The sequence below is a fragment of the Taeniopygia guttata genome, chromosome 1A, assembly GCF_048771995.1.
Source record: "Taeniopygia guttata chromosome 1A, bTaeGut7.mat, whole genome shotgun sequence".
In the NCBI taxonomy this organism is placed as follows: Eukaryota; Metazoa; Chordata; class Aves; order Passeriformes; family Estrildidae; genus Taeniopygia; species Taeniopygia guttata.
The window spans coordinates 54,145,663-54,163,554 of NC_133025.1; the positions used below are offsets into that span (position 1 = coordinate 54,145,663).

Genomic DNA, 17,892 nt, shown 5'->3' on the forward strand with positions numbered 1-17,892 from the left:
TCACTCTAACAAAGTAATGCTATGACTGATACTTTACTGAGTAGCTGACCCTCAGGGGCAGTCTGGCAGGAGAAAACAAAACACAACACTCCTTTCCTGCCAAGGCAGGGCCCTGCCCTCTAGCCTACAGTGGTTGTTCTCCCTCCTCCTGGCCTTGTCATATCGTGTTCTTTGCAACACCAACAACTTCAGCTGAAGGGCCAAGCTCAGGGAGACTGGCAGCTGCACTTCTCTTGGAAGTGACACAAAGAAGGCACCAATTCCCAGAGCAATTGTCTCAGCCATTGAGCTTTACAGAACTACAGGCATTGGCACAACAGCAGCTCAGTTGTAGAAAGTGAAACTGAGCAAGTCTTACTTTTTAAAGACTCACAACTTTTTTAGAACTATTTCTTCTAAGGAATACAAATTACCTTTCTCCTAAGTGCCAGGCTGGATGCCCTATTACCAAACTGATATTTTGACACCTTACTCCTAAAGTGGAGCACGTGAAGATACACACTTAGTAAAAGCAGAATACATCTTATCCAAAGGAACTTCTAAAATACCTCGTTACTGGCCAGGGATGCAAAGGTCAGGAGATGGTGAAGTTATCCTAAAAGACCCTGTTCCAAGCAGGGATTTGGATTAGATGATCTCCAGAGGTCCTTTTCAACTTCAATAATTCTGTGATTAATCAGCTGCTCCTGAAAACAGGTAACTTTCATAAACTAGGATGGGTGACAGTAAATTAAGGCTACCTGTGGAAATAGAGTCGCAACCATGATCAAAGAGTTCTCCGAGGGGAGAACTACTGTTGGTTCTTCTGGCTTGCTTCCCATCAATGGCATCCAGAGACTGGTAGATAAAAAGTCCTAGTGCACCCAGGATGTATGTCCAAAAAGGTGCCTGAAAGAGATTCACAGAGAGGGTCAACAGGTAGTTCCTAATTTCTTAGGTGATAATCTGCTTCATTAGAGGTAAAATAATTTTCACCACAAAACTGTACTATATTGTGCTATTTGTTACTTAATGGGCATACCAAACACCTGGCACTAATTTCTACATGGATTGGAGTAACTAGTGTCATGAACTACTCCAGATACACCAGTGGAACACAGGTCCTTCTATGTACTTAAAGAAAAACAACCCCAAAACTTTAGCCTCTCTTCTGCATCAACTGACCTTCTTTTCTACCTTAAACCCACAGTATTTCTGTGATTATTTGCATTCTTTGTGCTGAAAAATGTTATAAAAATCATCTTTAAAAAAGAAAGCAGTAGCAATGCACTTACTAAAGCTTTCAGCAGTTTGTGTCACAAACACTTAGATGATTTGCTCATATTTACAACATATAGATACAAAACTCCACTAAGTTTTTTACTAAATAAAGACTTCAGCCTTTAGAGAAAGATATTTTACTACCTAGGCACTTTGGAAAGGGCTTAAAAAATTAGGTAATTCACTAAATATGAAGGAGAAATTATCTACTTAATGTACATCATCAGTTTCATTACATTAACAGCACTTTTAGGTTTAAAGGAACTGTTCTGCAGTCATTCCTTTCAAAAGCACTATTTTCATATGTACAGTCAGTCTTGGCTTTGTCTAGGAATTAAGTTTTGTTAAAAATTATTTAAAACACCTTCGGAACAAAGCACAGGCAACATTTTTGCCTCATGCAGTTTCCAGAGGTACCCATAGCATTCAGAAGTACTGCTCACAAAAACAAAGTCAGGCAAAAATACTGGAAATGCAACTTGCAGGTTAAACAAGCGAACACCCACAGGCAGTCACAGAACTGAATCCTTTCCACTCCCTGCTTAGGGACAGCTGCTGTGGTGGTGCTACACCTCTGCAACTCCTCTCTTGCGGCACAAATTGGCCAACATATGTCCATGTACTTCCTGAGACCAGTAAAGGATATTAAGCAGATTATACAACAGACTAGATCTCAGTGTGCTTAGATTGGTTCACACTCAACTAAACCCAGTGTCACTGCTGTGGAGAAAGGGCAAATGGCAGCCACCCATCAGTTCAAAGGCAGCAGTAAGAATGCACATGAGGTGCAGCTGCTCCTCCAGATATTCTGATGTCTCATCATCATTATACTCATTATCTTGAGCTAGAAAAAAAGTTATGCCTCCGGTTAGACTGGTCACAAAACACACTAAGCAGCCACATGCTTAAGGAAAGTCCAGTTCTGAATAGCATTTTTACTGTTATTTAAGAATTCCTCATGTACTTAAGGCTGGTTGATGCACTTTTATCAAAGCTAAATGGTTGACTGCTTCACCCAGCTTTGAAGGAAAAGACAGTCAAAGAATCAGGAACGCACTTTAGGTGCAAGCTCTGGATTTGTATGCAAATGAAAATCTAGAAAACTTAAAACTTTCTTCAAAACTGGCAAGGCTGTCTCCTTCCTCAATCCATGCAAACAAAGAAAAATTGTTATCACAGATCATGTAGGAAGTCTTAAGCAGGTGAAAGGGGATGAGGAGATACTCCAATGGACATTTAACATACTGATATTTGATAAGTCCTGCAAAGATCACACTACAGAAATCCAGGTCAAGTTATGATGGCAATATGCATTAGATGCTTAGTGATGGAATTATTTGAGTTTCTTAAGTTTCTTCTCCCTTTTAGTCTAGTTACACAAAGGAATCTTGTCTTGGGGGATGTGGTGAAACCAGGGAGGAAATCTTTTGAAAAAGTGTCACTCCTCTGATGAAGATGAAAGCGTAGAACCTGTGGTGAACAGGAGGTGCCTGTGGCTACCCCAGGACTGAAGATCACCAAAAGCCCCATGGAGGCACAGAGAACTCAAGGGTCTCTCATGGCACGAGCTCACTTGGTCTCACATTGTGCAGGGGGACTGTGGCTTGCTCTCCACCCTTCAAGAACAGAGGGCTCTCAGTCATTGCTCAGGTACTACAGAACATAAAAACACAGTTAGGACTTTGTTGAAGCTGAGATAGTTTTAGCTGTGATAATAATCCACATTCTAAAGTTACCACAGCACATACACTTGCTTTCAGAATAACTTTGCTACATGGAGAATCTCAAACACGCCAGCTCCAGACCAATGAGCAGAAAGGCCATAAGGAATCACTGTTTGCACTGCTGTCTTTTAAAGGAGTGTTTGAAAGACACCGCCAATTTTATCAGCAATATTTCTGTGAAGTGCCACAAAGGTCATCTGCAGTGTGAGGTACCCTTATGGCGACATATTTGTATTAATTATGAAAAGACCCCTTAAGATCTACATTTAGCTTCTCACAAAGCAAGCCTAACACAATATATGCAAAAATAAACACATACATCAGCTTTAACTCAAACTTCTCCTATTAGGGTTTTTTGACAAAACAGTTTTTTTTTCCAGTTGCAAGTTATGGTACAGGTATGATCATTCAGGCTAATCCAAGTCTGTTTGCATTAGCTCCTACTGGGACAAATCAAAGCAAGAATCCCTCAAGCACTCTGTCTGCCCCTTGCTGATCTGGACAAAGGTTGAGCATTTTCATCTGTTTCCCACAGTAAGGATCATCTGTATCCATTAGCACCTGTAGCAGATGTATCGGTATCCCCCCCAGTTAAAGAGAAAGGAAGAAGATCCTAGTAAGAATAGCATATGTCAGAGAACTTAGAAACATTATCTGGAGCATTCTATCCCTAGGCCAGGAGTTCAAATCTAACCCAGAGTGGCAAGAGCTAAAATTCACTTGTGATCAACTATCATTTAGCAGATTAAATGAATGCTCTCATGTTTTAATTGGTAAAGCACAGTTTTCCAAATCACCAAAGGTTCCTAATAACCATGGATTTTCTCTGCTATCCACCCTCCCTATACAGCTCCTGCTGCTGTCTCCTTTGCCTTCTCATGTGCCTGGCTGTCCATTTAGAGATGTCCCCTGATGGCTTCCCACACTAGACCCAAGCAGTTTTCAAATTAGAGAAGTAGGAGCATCTGAGAACACTGACATGGCTAAGCAGAAAGGTCAGGAGGCTCCCAATAATCATCAGCTTTTCACTGATGAGGTGTTTATTATCTCTGCCCAAAGTTATATCCTGCCCAAGCAAATGTATTATTTGGCCAGACCTAGGTGCTATTCTCACAGGACTAGAAGAGAACAGAAACCTGAGTGGAGGGAGACAGGGAGGGAGAGGGGGATGTTTCTCTGCTTCAATTCAAAGGGGTGTCTGAAGATACTACAACCCCAGAATCCTGTCACACACAGATTGGATACAGTAGAATTGGTCATCTGCTAACCCAGAGCATGTCAAAGAAAGCCATGTACATGTAGTGTTCAACAGGTTTGTGTGACATGCCTCTCCTTCAGGAAAAAATGGGACTTGAACAGCAGGCATTCTTCTGCTCCCATGATTCCACCCCACAAAAGAGCATGGACATCTGCAAAAGACTACATGTGTCAGGGAAACCTCTAGAAATTATTTCAAGCACAGCTCTCAAATCTAAAGAATTCAACAGGCCAAGCTTCTGCAGTATTTAAAGATTCAGTTCCTTAATTACTCATCACGTTTAGCCATAATCTCGCTTCCTCAATCCACGCCTAATAGTGTTGCCCTAGTTTACCTGGCACATCTCTGGATCAGATCCAGAATAGAGGGAGACATTCTGACTGGACTTCTCCCATCCTCTACCCCCTAAACATGCATCATTTCCCCCCCTCCTGTTCAGCACAAAGCACTGTGCAATTGTACTAATAGCAAGAAGAGGGAAGAGGCTGTTCAAACTTCAACTACAGCAGGGAAGACAGCATGGATGAAAAAAATAATCAAATAATCATACCATAGTCCAAGTAAGTGCATTTCATGCATGCCAAGGACCCTCTGCATTCCTTTAGCATCCTCATCTTTCCAACAAGCCCTGTCTGAGAGAGCTCCCACCCTTCTGTGTCAGGATTCCTGTACCTTCTTACTGCATGCCAAATAACCTCCTTCTCCCATTCACAACTGGTCTGTTACCCTCTTGCGGGTTTTGGCTGAATTTCACACTCTACTCAGTGCTTCACATTTCTTTTCCAAGTCAGGCAATGCTTTTTCCTCCATGCTCTCCCCCTCCACACACGTGCCCTGTTCATACCAGCTACTCCAGTTTAACTTCTTTTCTACTTTACTTTCTCTCCCACAAAGCTCAGCTGTGTCCCTGCTGTTTACATAATATCACAACTGTCAATATCTTTCCCTCATTCTGCCCTCTGGCAGGCCTCTTTCATTTTAAAGGTGGTTCAGTTGTTTGTTTGAGTTTGCTGTTGTTTTTTTTAAAGAGAGAGACAGAAAAGCAGAGACAGCATCTCATGAATGTTCCTCTCCCTCCAAACAGCTGATAGGAGAGCCAGGTGAAGGCACTCAGACCCTTCCCTGATTTTTGGTCTCCCTAGATACATGGCTTTCTAAACAGCACATTTCAGCAAGGTATGAAACCCTTTTATAAACTCACTACACGACTTCCTGAACAATCCTACAGAGCTAGCCACCACAAGCCTCCCTCCCTTCCTTTAGCTCTCTGCAGAACCCCTGGGCTCCTGACCCCTTTTCCTATTACTGCCCAAAAAGCAAATCCATAATCCATCCTTTTCTCTTCCTGCATTCCTCTGTTCCCAGTTCTTTGCTTAGACCATGCTGTAAGTGCTACAAGATTAATTTTCAAATAGTTATAATTCAATACAATCTAATAATTACAGTTAGCATGCACTTCTGTCTGAAATTCTAGCTTCTCAAACCATTCTACACTTATATGACTTTATAAAAGAGGGCAGATTTAGATTACATATATGAAGGGTGATGAAACACTGGCACAGGTTGCCCAGAGAGGTGGTGGGTGCCCCATCCCTGGAAACATTCGAAGGCAGAATGGACAGGACTCTGAGAAACCCAATCTAGCTGAAAATGTCCCTGCTGATGACAGAGAGGCTGGACAGGATGGCCTTTAAAGGTCTCTTCCACCAGCTATTTTATGATTTTAGAGAGACCTGTGGCTGATCTTGAAAGATTACCAAAGCTAGACCCCTGCACAAGCAACCATCAGGAGAGCAGAGGATCAGAGTTTCCTTTCTCCTTTTTAAGAACATAATGATGTTTTCTTCCTGTTTTCCTCAGGAAGGGGAAGGATATGCAAGATTCCCCTGCAAAGCCATGAACTGACTAGCTGCTTCAGAGTGGTCTGCTAGCAGTAGAGCAAAACAATTCACTGTCTTATGGTGGGGATGAAATAGAAATCCTCACCTAAAAAGTGCTCCTTTCACATTCTAATGCATCAGATATACACTGTTCTTACTTAATGTCAAATGTCAGCAAGAGTTTTCATTCCTAAATATATCATAATGAGTGTCCAAAAAAAAAAAAAAAAAAAGAGAGAAAAAATAGGAACAGAGCCCAGGTTGCAGACACAGTGAAAACAATTTCAGCGCTCCACACAACATGAAATGTACAGGTGGTGTCCTCTCCACCACCACACATGTATACTGTTTTTACAGATTGCTGTCCTAAATTACAGAGATTAGGAAAATAAAAATGTGCATGTGAATCATGGTTACAATAATGCCTGAGGGGTGCAACCTGCTAATGGCTTAGCTGTAAATAAGAAAGCTTGTGTCGAAACATGCACTTACAGGAGACAATGATATAAAACCCATGTTCCTGCTAGGCAAGGAAACATCACTGAAGCAGACAATATTTTGTAATTCCAAAACATACTGTGCCAGTCAGTAACAAACTGGCTTTTAGTGGCTACTAATACTGATGAAGATAAAAAGAATAGTGTATGGGGAAATAACGGCTCCATGTTAGGAGAACAAAAGAGCATTTTGTGGTTTGAGACATTAATTTCATTGAGGATGGGAATAAGCAGTATGACATCACAGAAATCACAGCAATAGGACAAAATGGAAATGGAAAGTATAAACAGGTGCAGAACAACTAATTCAAAAAGCAGTATCACGAGGTGGAAAGTGTCTGTGGGGAAACAGATCTGTCAGTTGCTTTCTAATAAGTAACACAAACAGAATCCTTTGCAAAGAGACTGCTAAACCAGTCTTCTGACAGCTGGAAAGGTATATATATATATATATATATATATATATATATATATATATATATATACTGGAGAAAGATCTCCTTTCAAAGCATCTGTTAGCAGCTGCTCTCTGAGGGATTTAAACTACCAGTCTTACTTGTTTTGGATGGTTTGTACAAACATCAAGACTTTTGTGCTTAACCAAAATGGCCCACTTAAGATTGGTTAGGGAATAAAAAAAAAAAACCACCACATAAACCAACTCAAAGAAAACCCCCAAAACCAAAACCTAAACCTGCCTGTGACTTTATCCAAGTTTTCTATTCAGTACTCCCACCTGTGAGACTATAACAATGTTATAAATAATGGATGTTTGTCCATCAGGTGATCAAGACATGTTCATGATGGAAAGAGGTGCTGTTGAAGTGCACTACAGTATTAGTTCAGTCTGTGATTTAAACCGTATTTAACATAATTGTCAGTTCCACCCATCCCTTACAGCCTACACATCCCAGTCAAAACTACAAAGGAGCTACTACAACAGTGCATGCAGCACCTGTCCGTGTTGCAGCAGTTTTACCTTTTTCAAAAAGGCATCCAGAAACATGACCTCAACTAAGGTGGAAGACAAGCTGAGTCATTAAACAAGCTGGAGGGATAATGATGCTTCTAAGTGATGCAGCAATAGAAAAATCAGGGCTATTCTCACAATAAACAAAGAAAACAACAGGATATGACTAGATCCACACTGCATGTTTATAAAGGATGTACTGATATCAGAACATGAAAGTATAGTCCAAACTATACTTTCTTATAAAATCCAGCTTCCACAATTCAAAAAAGAAAAAAAAAATTAAACAGTTCAAACAGAAAAGTTCCTAAAACCCATCCGAAGACTTCCTGGAATGAATAATTCCCTGGATACCTGCAACAGAGCTTTTTTCTTTTTGTACAAGAGTCCTCAAAGGAAAAGTAACTTTAGTGAAATTAACTTTCTGCTTTTTAGTTTTGAGTAACAAAGAGAAAAAGCTAAAATGAGTATTTATATAGCTGACACAACTGATATTTTCATCACAGAACAAAGCTAAAGGTAGGAGTGTACAAGCATTTTAATTCTGAAAGTGGGACTAGAAGACCATCTGTAATTTCCAACCATTCACTGTCACCTCTGTCTTCCCTTCTACTGCCTGAGTGCCTCTACCTGGTGATGTGTATCAGGGGAGTGATTAGGGTGAGACCAAACCAAAGCTAATTTCGATCTGGATCAGTTTCCTGATATGTCTGCCACAAATACCTCTGCTAATACTAATACTAAGGGCAAAGCAACCAGAGAAAAAGAAATGTTCTTATGACAAGAACACTCACCAGGGTAAAGCTATGGTATTAAAAAAGTCCCAACCAACTGCCGACCTCTGCTGTTAGAATTTAAGCCCATCAGAACACAAGAAAAACAATGGCCACCTTTCAAGGTATTTTACCCACATAAAGCAACTCCCCCTGCTATTTTCTACTTTACCATAAAGACTCTACCTGCAACAGGGAAACCTGCAACAGGCTGGGAAGCTCTGATGGAGCTCCTGAAATTGACTGAGAAACTGTAGGCACTGCAAGTCAAGTGAGAGTAGCACCAGCCAGCCCACATTAACAAGCCTGTTTTCCCTCCAGAAGTTAAAGCAATTAAATTAAACACAAGGAGGGATACATTTGAGCAGCTGTCAGCTAACGCATCTGCCGCATCTGCCACCCAACCCAGCCGCAGCTGTGATGCCCAGGTGGCATCAGCTGTGTTTCGTGGGTCCAGCCCTGCCCTGCCCCTGGGCACATCCCGCACCCTCTATCATGACACGTGTGTGACAACCACACTCTTGAGGAAGGGGACATTCCCTTCCCAGCCAGAGGCACGCCCATGGAATGCAGGATGGGCCGTGGGGCAGGCGGGGGTCCCGCGCCCCAGGTGAGCCTGGCTGCGCCCTTCGCAGCACAGCGTGCAGAGCAGGCCAAGCGCCCACACACCAAAGCCGCTCGGCGCCCTCTGGGCAGTGCACCTCGTCCTTCCACGAGATCCCTACAGCGTTTTGGCATTCCAGCCTTAACACCTATCTCCAGCTTCACCCCTGCTGCCCCAAAGGGCGAGCTGCGCGTCACCGCTCCCCCCGTTCCTCAGGACAACCCCGCAGCGCTGCCTCAGCCCTGCGTGCCGAGGGGCGGGCCACGCGTGTGGCTGCGGGGAGCCCCAAGTGACAGGGCACGGCCCCGGCTCCGGGCACGGCCCCGGCTCCGGGCACTGCCGGCCGAGCCGCGGCCCCCGGCCCGGCTGCAGCCGCGTCGGGCGGTACCTGCTCGGTGGCGCTGGGGCAGCAGGCGATGAGCGGCAGCGCCGTCAGGCAGTTCAGCAGGAGGCCGCCCATGGTGATGGCGTTGGGCGCCAGCCCCCGCGGGACCTGCTCCACCAGCCAGCCCCAGTAGGGCTGCAGCCACGGCTCCAGCAGCGAGCGCCCGGCCGCGCTGTAGCGGTGCTGCTCCAGCCGCTTCAGCTGCGCCGGGCTGAGGGGCGCGGGCAGCGCCCAGGACACGGCCATGCCCGCACCACCGGGGCGCATGGCACCGGGGTCAGGGAGCCGCCGCCGCCGCTCGGGGCGGGGCTGAGCCGAGCCGGGGGCAGCGGCGGAAGAGGCCGACGCCCAACAGCGGCTTGGCCGAGGGGAGCGGCCGCCCCCGCCTCGGCAACGCGCGGCGGACACCCTCGCCCCCGGCTCGGCTTTGGCTCCATCGCCCCGAGTGCGCGGCGCTCTCCCGGCCCCAGCCCCGGAGCGAGCGCGGCTCCGCCGGCCCCGCCTCGCCCTGCGGGGCTGGGGATGCCCGGGCGGCGGGGAAGCGCTCGGTCGGGGCGGGGGTGCGGCCGGCAGGGCCCGTCCCGCCGCGGGTGCCGGGGTCGGTGCTGCCCCGGGGAGAGGCGGCCGTGCGCGCCCCTCTCATCTCGGCGGGGTGAACGAGTGCCGCTCTCACCCGCGCCTTGCCTCGTTCCGCTTACTCCCCTTTCACAAGTGTTATCGTGCACATAGTGGCCACAGCGGAGGTGCAGACAGCAGGTGGCCAGAAGGATTTTTGCTGGAGCAAAACATAAAGGCAGGGTTTGAGCAGCAGTTGACCTCCCCGCTGCCAGCAGAGCAGGGCAGCCGTGCCTGCGGGAAGGTGACCCCACTGCATCACCCAAGGGTCCTTCCACCTCCCGGAGGGGACTCACTACTTGGGGAGTTCTGGTCCTAACATGATCTGGAGCAGTTGCACACGCTGTTACACACGACTTGCTCTACATCGTTGACTTGCTTAGGGTGCTTCAAAGCAAATGTGCCTTTTGAGAAATTGTGACACATCAAATTATTTGAATTGGTCGTGTGAAGGATTTTAGATGTATCCCCGAGTCTCCAGGAAGATGTGTGGCTTCTGAATGAGGCCAAGGAAAGAAAAGCTGTGTAGCTGTAGTAGAAAGTGAAAAATACAACCTGCAATGGCATCTTCTCAGTATCAGAAATTCTCTTTTTAAGTTACTTCACTGTGAGCCAGAGGGTGCAGCTTTCTGTCCAGATGCTGCAATTTCCTGGACAGAGCAGCTTCCTGTTATTTAAAGTGAGCTGATTCACTTAAACTGATAAAGTTATTATGTGTTCGAGTAGGTTTCTCTACTGCAAGAGTCAGGAATGCTTGACACATGTTAAATGGTGGTTTCCGAATCCCACTATGTGCTATGTGCTATGTCATTCATCAGCTGATTTAATTTACAGTTCACTGAAAACAGTATGATGCAGCAATTGTCATCAGAGGCCAAAGCAGAGGGCATAGGACCTGCTAGCAGAACAGAAGGTAACATATAACATAGTAAAGAAAGGTCCAGTTACAGCCAGCTGGAGAATGGCAGAAGGGAAATATGACAGATTCTCAATCAGTCAGATCCCCAGCCCACTGGAATAGCTACATTTGGAAGAAGGTCAAACTCTGTTTTGTTTAATATCCTGTGCATCACTGTGGTCAATGAGCATAATAGAACTGGTATTTATGGAGAGATTGCTCTTTGGAAACATGGAGGAAAAGAAGAGAAACTAAGGAAAGAAGTGGAGGGGAAAGCAATTGGCATAAAAGCAAGTGCCACATTAAAGGAAGAAACAGCTTCCCTACTGAATTTATCACTGGACTTGGGGTTTGTTTTAATTTCAAAAGTATTCATCAACAAACCATAGAATAAGGGAACATAGACTTTTAAGTCCAGTGTGTTTAGTCTTCTAGTGCTTCCTCAGCATTCAAGATAGTTTTGCTTCCAAAGCAGCAGCTTTACCTGTCAGTCAGGAAACCAGGACATGAAAGTCAAGTGGCAGTAAGTACACTGTGCTTAAAATAGAATGCCTTTTGCTCCAGAATCTCAAAATGCAACAGAAGATTTTCATAAAGTAAGAGCCCTTCACAATGCTCTGTAAAAGGTACCAATATTACATTTTTTTCTTTTTCTACCTAAAAGGAAGTTCAGGAAACTTGAACTATTTCTTATAAAAGGAATATTTTTAAAAATTTCTGACTCTCCATAAAGACCTTATTAACAGTATATCCCAATTTAAGTAATCTTTTAAAGATCACTTGTCTCTTTTTTCTTCCTCTCCTTTATACTTGTGAGATTGTTTTCAGTAAGGGATAAGTGTGCTGGCAGTAGCTGTGCTATTTCAATGCAAATGGTAACTGCAGTGCCCGTAACAAGATCCACATATACCAGTTTGAGAATGGAGCTGTATTTCTACATTTATATGCCAAATAGCCTTCCACGGGCAAAAAAAGCAAATGAAAGCCAAGAGAAGACCAAATATTGTCTTCTGGCATCATTAAAAATAAGTAAAGTTTTTTAAAATTAACTTTGATTCATATTTGTGTGTCTGTGTATGTGTGTTTACATGCATTTGCTGTCCTCCTAGGTTACTCCTAGGTCTCCTTCAGGTTCACTAATTACCTGGAAATCCCTGTAGCTTTGGAGAAATTTCTTTGGAGCATTATGTCACATCTTCTACAGCATGATATTCTGTTGCTTCTGTTCCCTCTAAGTTGCTTTTCCTGTAGTTGCTGTCCTCGATGCCTCTTTATTTTCCTAAGCTGATATTAACTGCAGATTTCGTTAGCATTTTCCTAACTCTTTGGATTTGGTCACTATTACATCCACTAAACATCATTTCTGGAGAATCCCATAGGGCAAATTGTCATAAACCAAAACTTCACGTTCTGTTAATCTCCAGATGAGGTGCTGCAGCCTGTTTTAAATCACTAGAAATCTCTGTCCTGTCCAATGCCATCGAATCATTTCTCTGAAAGTCGGTTAACGCTTAATCCAGAGTGGTGGCTGCTCGGTGTAGTCTGGATTTAGAGCAGGTTAATGCCCGTTCCTCTCAGCCTGGTGTGTCCCCAGCCCGAGGGACGGCCAATGGCAAATGCTGGGCGATGCAAGGGGGGAGGAATTGAGGGCAGCCGAGTACAACGCTTACTGTTCTCACAGGGAAAAGGAGCTTAGTTCAGCTTGTTGTTTAACAACGCTGGCAGCCGGGAGAAATTAGAGTAGCTAATTCCATCCGCAGAGAGCCCGCAGAAGCTGAGGTTGTGCTGGCTTCCAGGTTATTATGTGTTATGTATTAAGACTGAGGAGGCAGATAAATGTAACCTTGAAGCTGTACACATTATGCATACAAAGTGCAGATGGCTGTGTGCTTCATTTTTGGGCTTACTGACAAACACAAACTCACAATAACTGTAGCTTTTGGTGCTGACTATAGCAGATTGATACTACTTTAAATGAGGGTCGTGTACTTAAATGCTTAAACCTCTATGGCATTTAATCAAACTGACCTCTCCTGCAGCTTTCTGTGCTTCAAAATAGATGGAAGGAGTCTCAATTCACTGGTGAGATACAGAATAAACAGAAATTATTAATCCTGTATTAAATTATTTTCTAGTAGATGTGAATGTATAGAAGAGGATTGATTTGGGCAGGAGCAAAGTGAAATGCAGGTGGGGTGTGGAGGGGTGTCCAGGATCACTGGGAATGCAGAATTGCTTCCCTGCAGAAGAAATCACAAAGAAAAAAGAAGGGAGAAAAGAAAAAGAATCTGTCTATCTATCTATCTATCTATCTATCTATCTATCTATCTATCTATCTATCTATCATCTCTCAGAGTAAGTTTTACAGAACAATGTGAGAAAATGCACTCAGATCCCCAAAGTAAAAGAAGGGGGAGCACAATTGCAAAAACACCACTTCAGATGTGGTGGTTCAGAGTAACACATTCTTCTATTGTTGCATATTTACCAATTGCTGAATGTTTGAAAAATGCACTGACATCAAATAAACATCTTGTGATGTACTTCTGGTCTAAGTAGGCCCTTATCTTTATAAACCTTAATTGGAGATCAGTCATTAGCCAGTGAGCACATAACCTGCCCTATTTGTACAGCCAGAGTGAGAACTGGTAAATAAATGCCAGGGCAATAGGGAACTGACAACCTGGCCAAAATATGTGTGACCTTGTGTCTCACATGTTTCAGGGTTTGCTAGAGACTCCAGGACAATCACCCCCTCTCCTAAAGAACTTGGAGGTTAATGATGCTGGAGCTGGAGAAGAAATGTAGCCATTCCACCTTATCTCAGGCACTTTTGCCATGCATGGTGAACTCATCAGTGCTATGTCTGAAACCTTTTTCTGATGTGATAGCTACAAGAGTTCCATGAATTACTGGGGAAAGGGAGTGGATCCAGAATGGTGAAAGCCATCATGGCTGGCATTTATCACATTTAAAATAGTGAAAAATGCACAGATAAAAAGTTGTATGTGTTGGTAGTATTTATCTCCCCTCACATTCTGTGTCATGTATCTTAAGGTGTAAGCACACTGGGTTAGGTGACTGCTGATACTGCTTTCCACTCCACATGGTGGGCACAAGTTCCTGCTTTATTGTAAGTGGAAATAAAACAAGAAATGTGGTAAAATGATACAGAAAAAAGTAAACAAGAACTTAATCGATCTTAAACACTTCATGTTTATTGTACATTAAATAAAACAATTTCACTTAAGTTGAGAGACTGATGGGTTGGATTTAGGAAATCAAAACTTCTATAGGAAGATATGTTCAGCTTAAATGATCATTAATTACATATGCATTAGTTACATTATAGTAAAACCATATTCTGTTAAAGAATTCTCAGGTGAATAAGATACATTATTAGAGGTATGTATTCCAAGGATCTTATTGCACATCTACTGGCTAATCCATGTACTTCCAGTCTGAGAAAGATATGCTTTGTACCATTGAGTACAGACTGACTGCCTCCTTATGTTTGTTACACAGCTTCCCCTCTTTCCTCATTAAAAAACAGAACACGATATCAAACAGAAAATAAAGCTGAACATTACAAAACGTGTGTTGTCTTCAGTTCATTTCATTTCAACCTCAAAGCAATCCATGCGTATTCTTTCTTTTCAGTAAGAGCAGGTAGGGAAAACAAAAGGACAATTAAGGAAAAAAAAAGTCATAAAATCCCCCACCGCACATGTTTTTCTGTTGTTGCGGGAACTAAAATGCAGTTATTCTGCTACCAGCTTCCAGTGCAGTGGGAGGAAGCACTGTGGACGGACTCTCACTTCCCTTCAGTTTTGTCTGCCTGCACTTCACGCATATATGAGTCAATGATATGCGGAGGCACTCCATCCATTAATAGCTTGAAGAATGAAAGCCCACCTACAAACAAGGAAAACAGGTAATCTTCAGGTTGAAGGTCCCTGGAGCAACAGCTTTGTACCTTTATTCTCTGGCATAAGTGACAAGTTTTAGTCAGTCCCTGTTACATTGAGATGTGGTAAAATTCAGCCCTGCTCAAAAGTCCAGTATGACATCTGCCCATTATTAAATTGGTATACAGACCTTTCCTGTCCTCTTGTGCAGGGTGAATTTCACTTCTCGGGTATCATATATTCAGTCATTTATCTCACCACATGCAACAGCTTATGATAAACTTCACTTCAAATAACTCTCCTGGCTTTCCATCGTGCTGGGTGGAGCATGGTCAAAGATGGAAGTCAGTGCAGGGGGAACAATATAGAAAACACTGACCAGGATGAGTTGTGGAAAACATGCAGAGATATTAAATTTATTCTAGTTTTGGGTCTTAAAGTGGTCTCTAGGTATTTAGCAAAATATTTACCATGTTGCTTGAAAATTACAAGTGGGATGACATCCTTGAAAGAATTTTCACATTTAAAAAGCCAGGATTTCAGATATAGTCTCCAGAGAGAGAGATGATGAAAGCTGAAATTTTCATCTGCTGGGGAAATCTGAGGAATCATTCTAGATTTGCTTTTAAATTCACTTCAAAATTTCACTTCTTGTTGGGGCTGTTCAGGCTGGGGAAGGAAAGGCTGCAGGGAGACCTCAGAGCACCTTCCAGTACCAAAAGGAAGCTTACAAGAGAGCTGGAGAGGGACTTTTTTCAAGGGCCTGTTGTGATAGGACAAGGGATGCTGGCTTCAGGCTGGAAAAGGGTGGGTGTAGATTAGATAGAAAGAAGACATTGTTCACTGTGAAAGTGGTGGGATCCTGGCACATGTTGCCCATAGTGGTTTTGGATGCCCAGTGCCACTGATATAAAAGCCATGGAAATTCAGCACCAGTATTTCTGTTAGTTTCATTGAAATCAGATGATGTTTGGAAAAAAGATAAATATTTTGCTAAAAACTTTAGAATCTGCCCTTTCTCCAGACAAAGGGTATAAATTGCTTTAAGAAAGCTATATACCATTACTGTTCCCTTTACAAATCTGCATGAATATTGTGTTCTGCAAGTTGCAAACCATCCACTGTACTTACCTTCTGAGCTTTTTCTGGGACACAGCAAAAGCTTTAAAGCAAAAGTACATTGCCAGGGTAAAGATAATACTGTCTGAATGCTTCAGCTAAATGCAATTGAGCTGATACTTACATACAACATTTATGCCAAGTACTGATGTTTAAGAACTTATAATCTTTATTAACACAAGGATTATTCAATTAAAATGCTATTAGTTACTAGTGATTATGAGACTGGTTTCTCATTTAATGTCATCATTGCGGGAGAAGTGTTCGCCCCCAACCTTAGGAAGATGCACAAAACAGACCAAAAATAAAAAAAAAGGCATGCTTTTTGGCATTCTTTCAGCTTTCTGGCAATTCTTTCAGCTCATGGAGTGCAAGTTGTGCTACGAATAATTTCTTTTTAAAAGAAGTTAACGCTGCAATAAATATTTTGTTTATGTAGAGGCATATTCCTACAAAAAATAACTTGCTGTAAATACATAATGCTCTTTTTATTACTTGCATTTTATTTGTGCTTGTTAATCATGCTAAGTCATGCACTGTTAAATTCCATTCAAACATGCACCATTAGAAGGTATGGGATGTACTACTAAGAATTACTGAAACAAGCAATTACTAAAATCTGAATTTGTGTGCCTTAAAACCATCATGCTGCTAACTTATAAAGACATTTTCATTAAGTGACATAATGAAAATCATGCCATACTAGGCAGACATTGTATGACTATAAACAGACATAAGCTTCATATGCAAGAACCATATGAAAGCTTACCTTAGATGACAATATACATTCAAAATTCCTTACTGTGTAACTAAGGGAGAGAGAGAAAGAGAAGTAACAATTTAATTGCAAACACAAAAGTGGAGAGAAAATGTTGAGTGAAATTATTATTACAATTATGTCAAAGTGATAATTTAATCCTTAGTCATGTAAAATATGTGGGAATAGAAGCACATGAAGAGTAAAAGGTAGGGATCCAGTTCCACTTCAAAATTATCATTAATATGTAAAAGCTAGATTAATAGGTACAAGTAACTATAAAAACTTCTAATTAGTCTCAAGTATAGACTGGAACCAAATTCTATTGATGATAAAAGTTTCCAAATGTAACTTCAAAGAAGCTACACACACACACACACATATATATATATATAGTATTTTCCACTGGGGGAAGAAAAAAAGGCACACACATAACACTAAAGAATATATATATATATATGCTGAAACTCTGTAAGGCAAAATAATCAAGTACAGACTAATTATATACCTGTGCACTATAGTATGTACTTGGTCATATATCCATATTTACATTACTAAAGCATGCTGTTTACTCTGTAGGAGCCCTTACCTTTAATTAAACATTTTGACTCTATAAAACACCCATTTATATTCACTTATCTATGTGTATGTCTATAAAAGCACTGAACTTTTTACCTATTTGTAGCCTCTTAAGAAAAATACCTCAATAGTTCAAAAAGCTGCAGAAACATTATACAGTCTGGTTTCATAACATGTTTTAGGACTGAAATCATAAGTCTGGATGCATAATAAAATGCAGACCAGTTCTGGGCATCTGTCATTTAAAAACTGCACTATTAATATTCTGAACCTGGGCAAGATTGCAAGGAAAAAGACATTTCTATAGAAGGACTCAAATTTTCTGAGTCCAAATGAACTTGAATAAAATAAGCTCTAGAAGAAATGAAGTAAATGAAGCAAAATTTTCTTCTTGTAAGTAATTGAATCAAGATTTCATCCTTAAAATTGGTTGATTAAGTTCAAGCTTGGATAATCATTCTGAGCACTAATTTGTAACCAAAGAGTAATCTGCTATAAAGAATACCTTTTAAGTGCAGCAAATGACTTTATGATACGGCTGGTCTTTCAGTAATTCTACAAACTAAATGAGAACTGGGTTATTTGAAATGCATATTTTTCCTGGAAAGATCTAAGTGTTGTGGTCTCATATATTCACAGTAATTAAATAAATTCTTTATTGATAC

The 17,892-nt window shown here is 42.1% G+C and overlaps 2 protein-coding genes across 12 annotated transcripts in view; both read right to left on the reverse strand.

Moving 5' to 3' along the window:
• Nucleotides 1-9,734, reverse strand: part of CHPT1 (choline phosphotransferase 1) — a 21,565-nt gene extending 11,831 nt beyond the window's left edge. Inside the window, exons 1-2 of one of the 2 annotated variants that reach the window (XM_030263200.4) lie at nucleotides 9,355-9,734; nucleotides 741-888 (exon numbers count right to left, since the gene is read on the reverse strand). In XM_030263200.4, coding sequence (XP_030119060.4) covers nucleotides 741-888; nucleotides 9,355-9,618 — 412 coding nt within the window. In that variant the 5' untranslated portion in view covers nucleotides 9,619-9,734. The remainder of the gene's footprint in view (nucleotides 1-740; nucleotides 889-9,354) is intronic. The other variant, XM_030263201.4, reaches the window with a different exon arrangement.
• Nucleotides 9,735-14,060: 4,326 nt separating this feature from the next.
• Nucleotides 14,061-17,892, reverse strand: part of MYBPC1 (myosin binding protein C1) — a 69,623-nt gene continuing 65,791 nt past the window's right edge. For 6 of the 10 annotated variants that reach the window (XM_072923482.1, XM_072923480.1, XM_072923487.1 and 3 more), the window contains one exon: nucleotides 14,061-14,779. In XM_072923482.1, the coding sequence (XP_072779583.1) occupies nucleotides 14,679-14,779 (101 nt within the window). In that variant the 3' untranslated portion in view covers nucleotides 14,061-14,678. Of the gene's footprint in view, nucleotides 14,780-16,660; nucleotides 16,701-17,892 lie in introns of all 10 variants that reach the window. The other 4 variants (XM_072923483.1, XM_072923481.1, XM_072923486.1 and 1 more) reach the window with 1 other exon arrangement.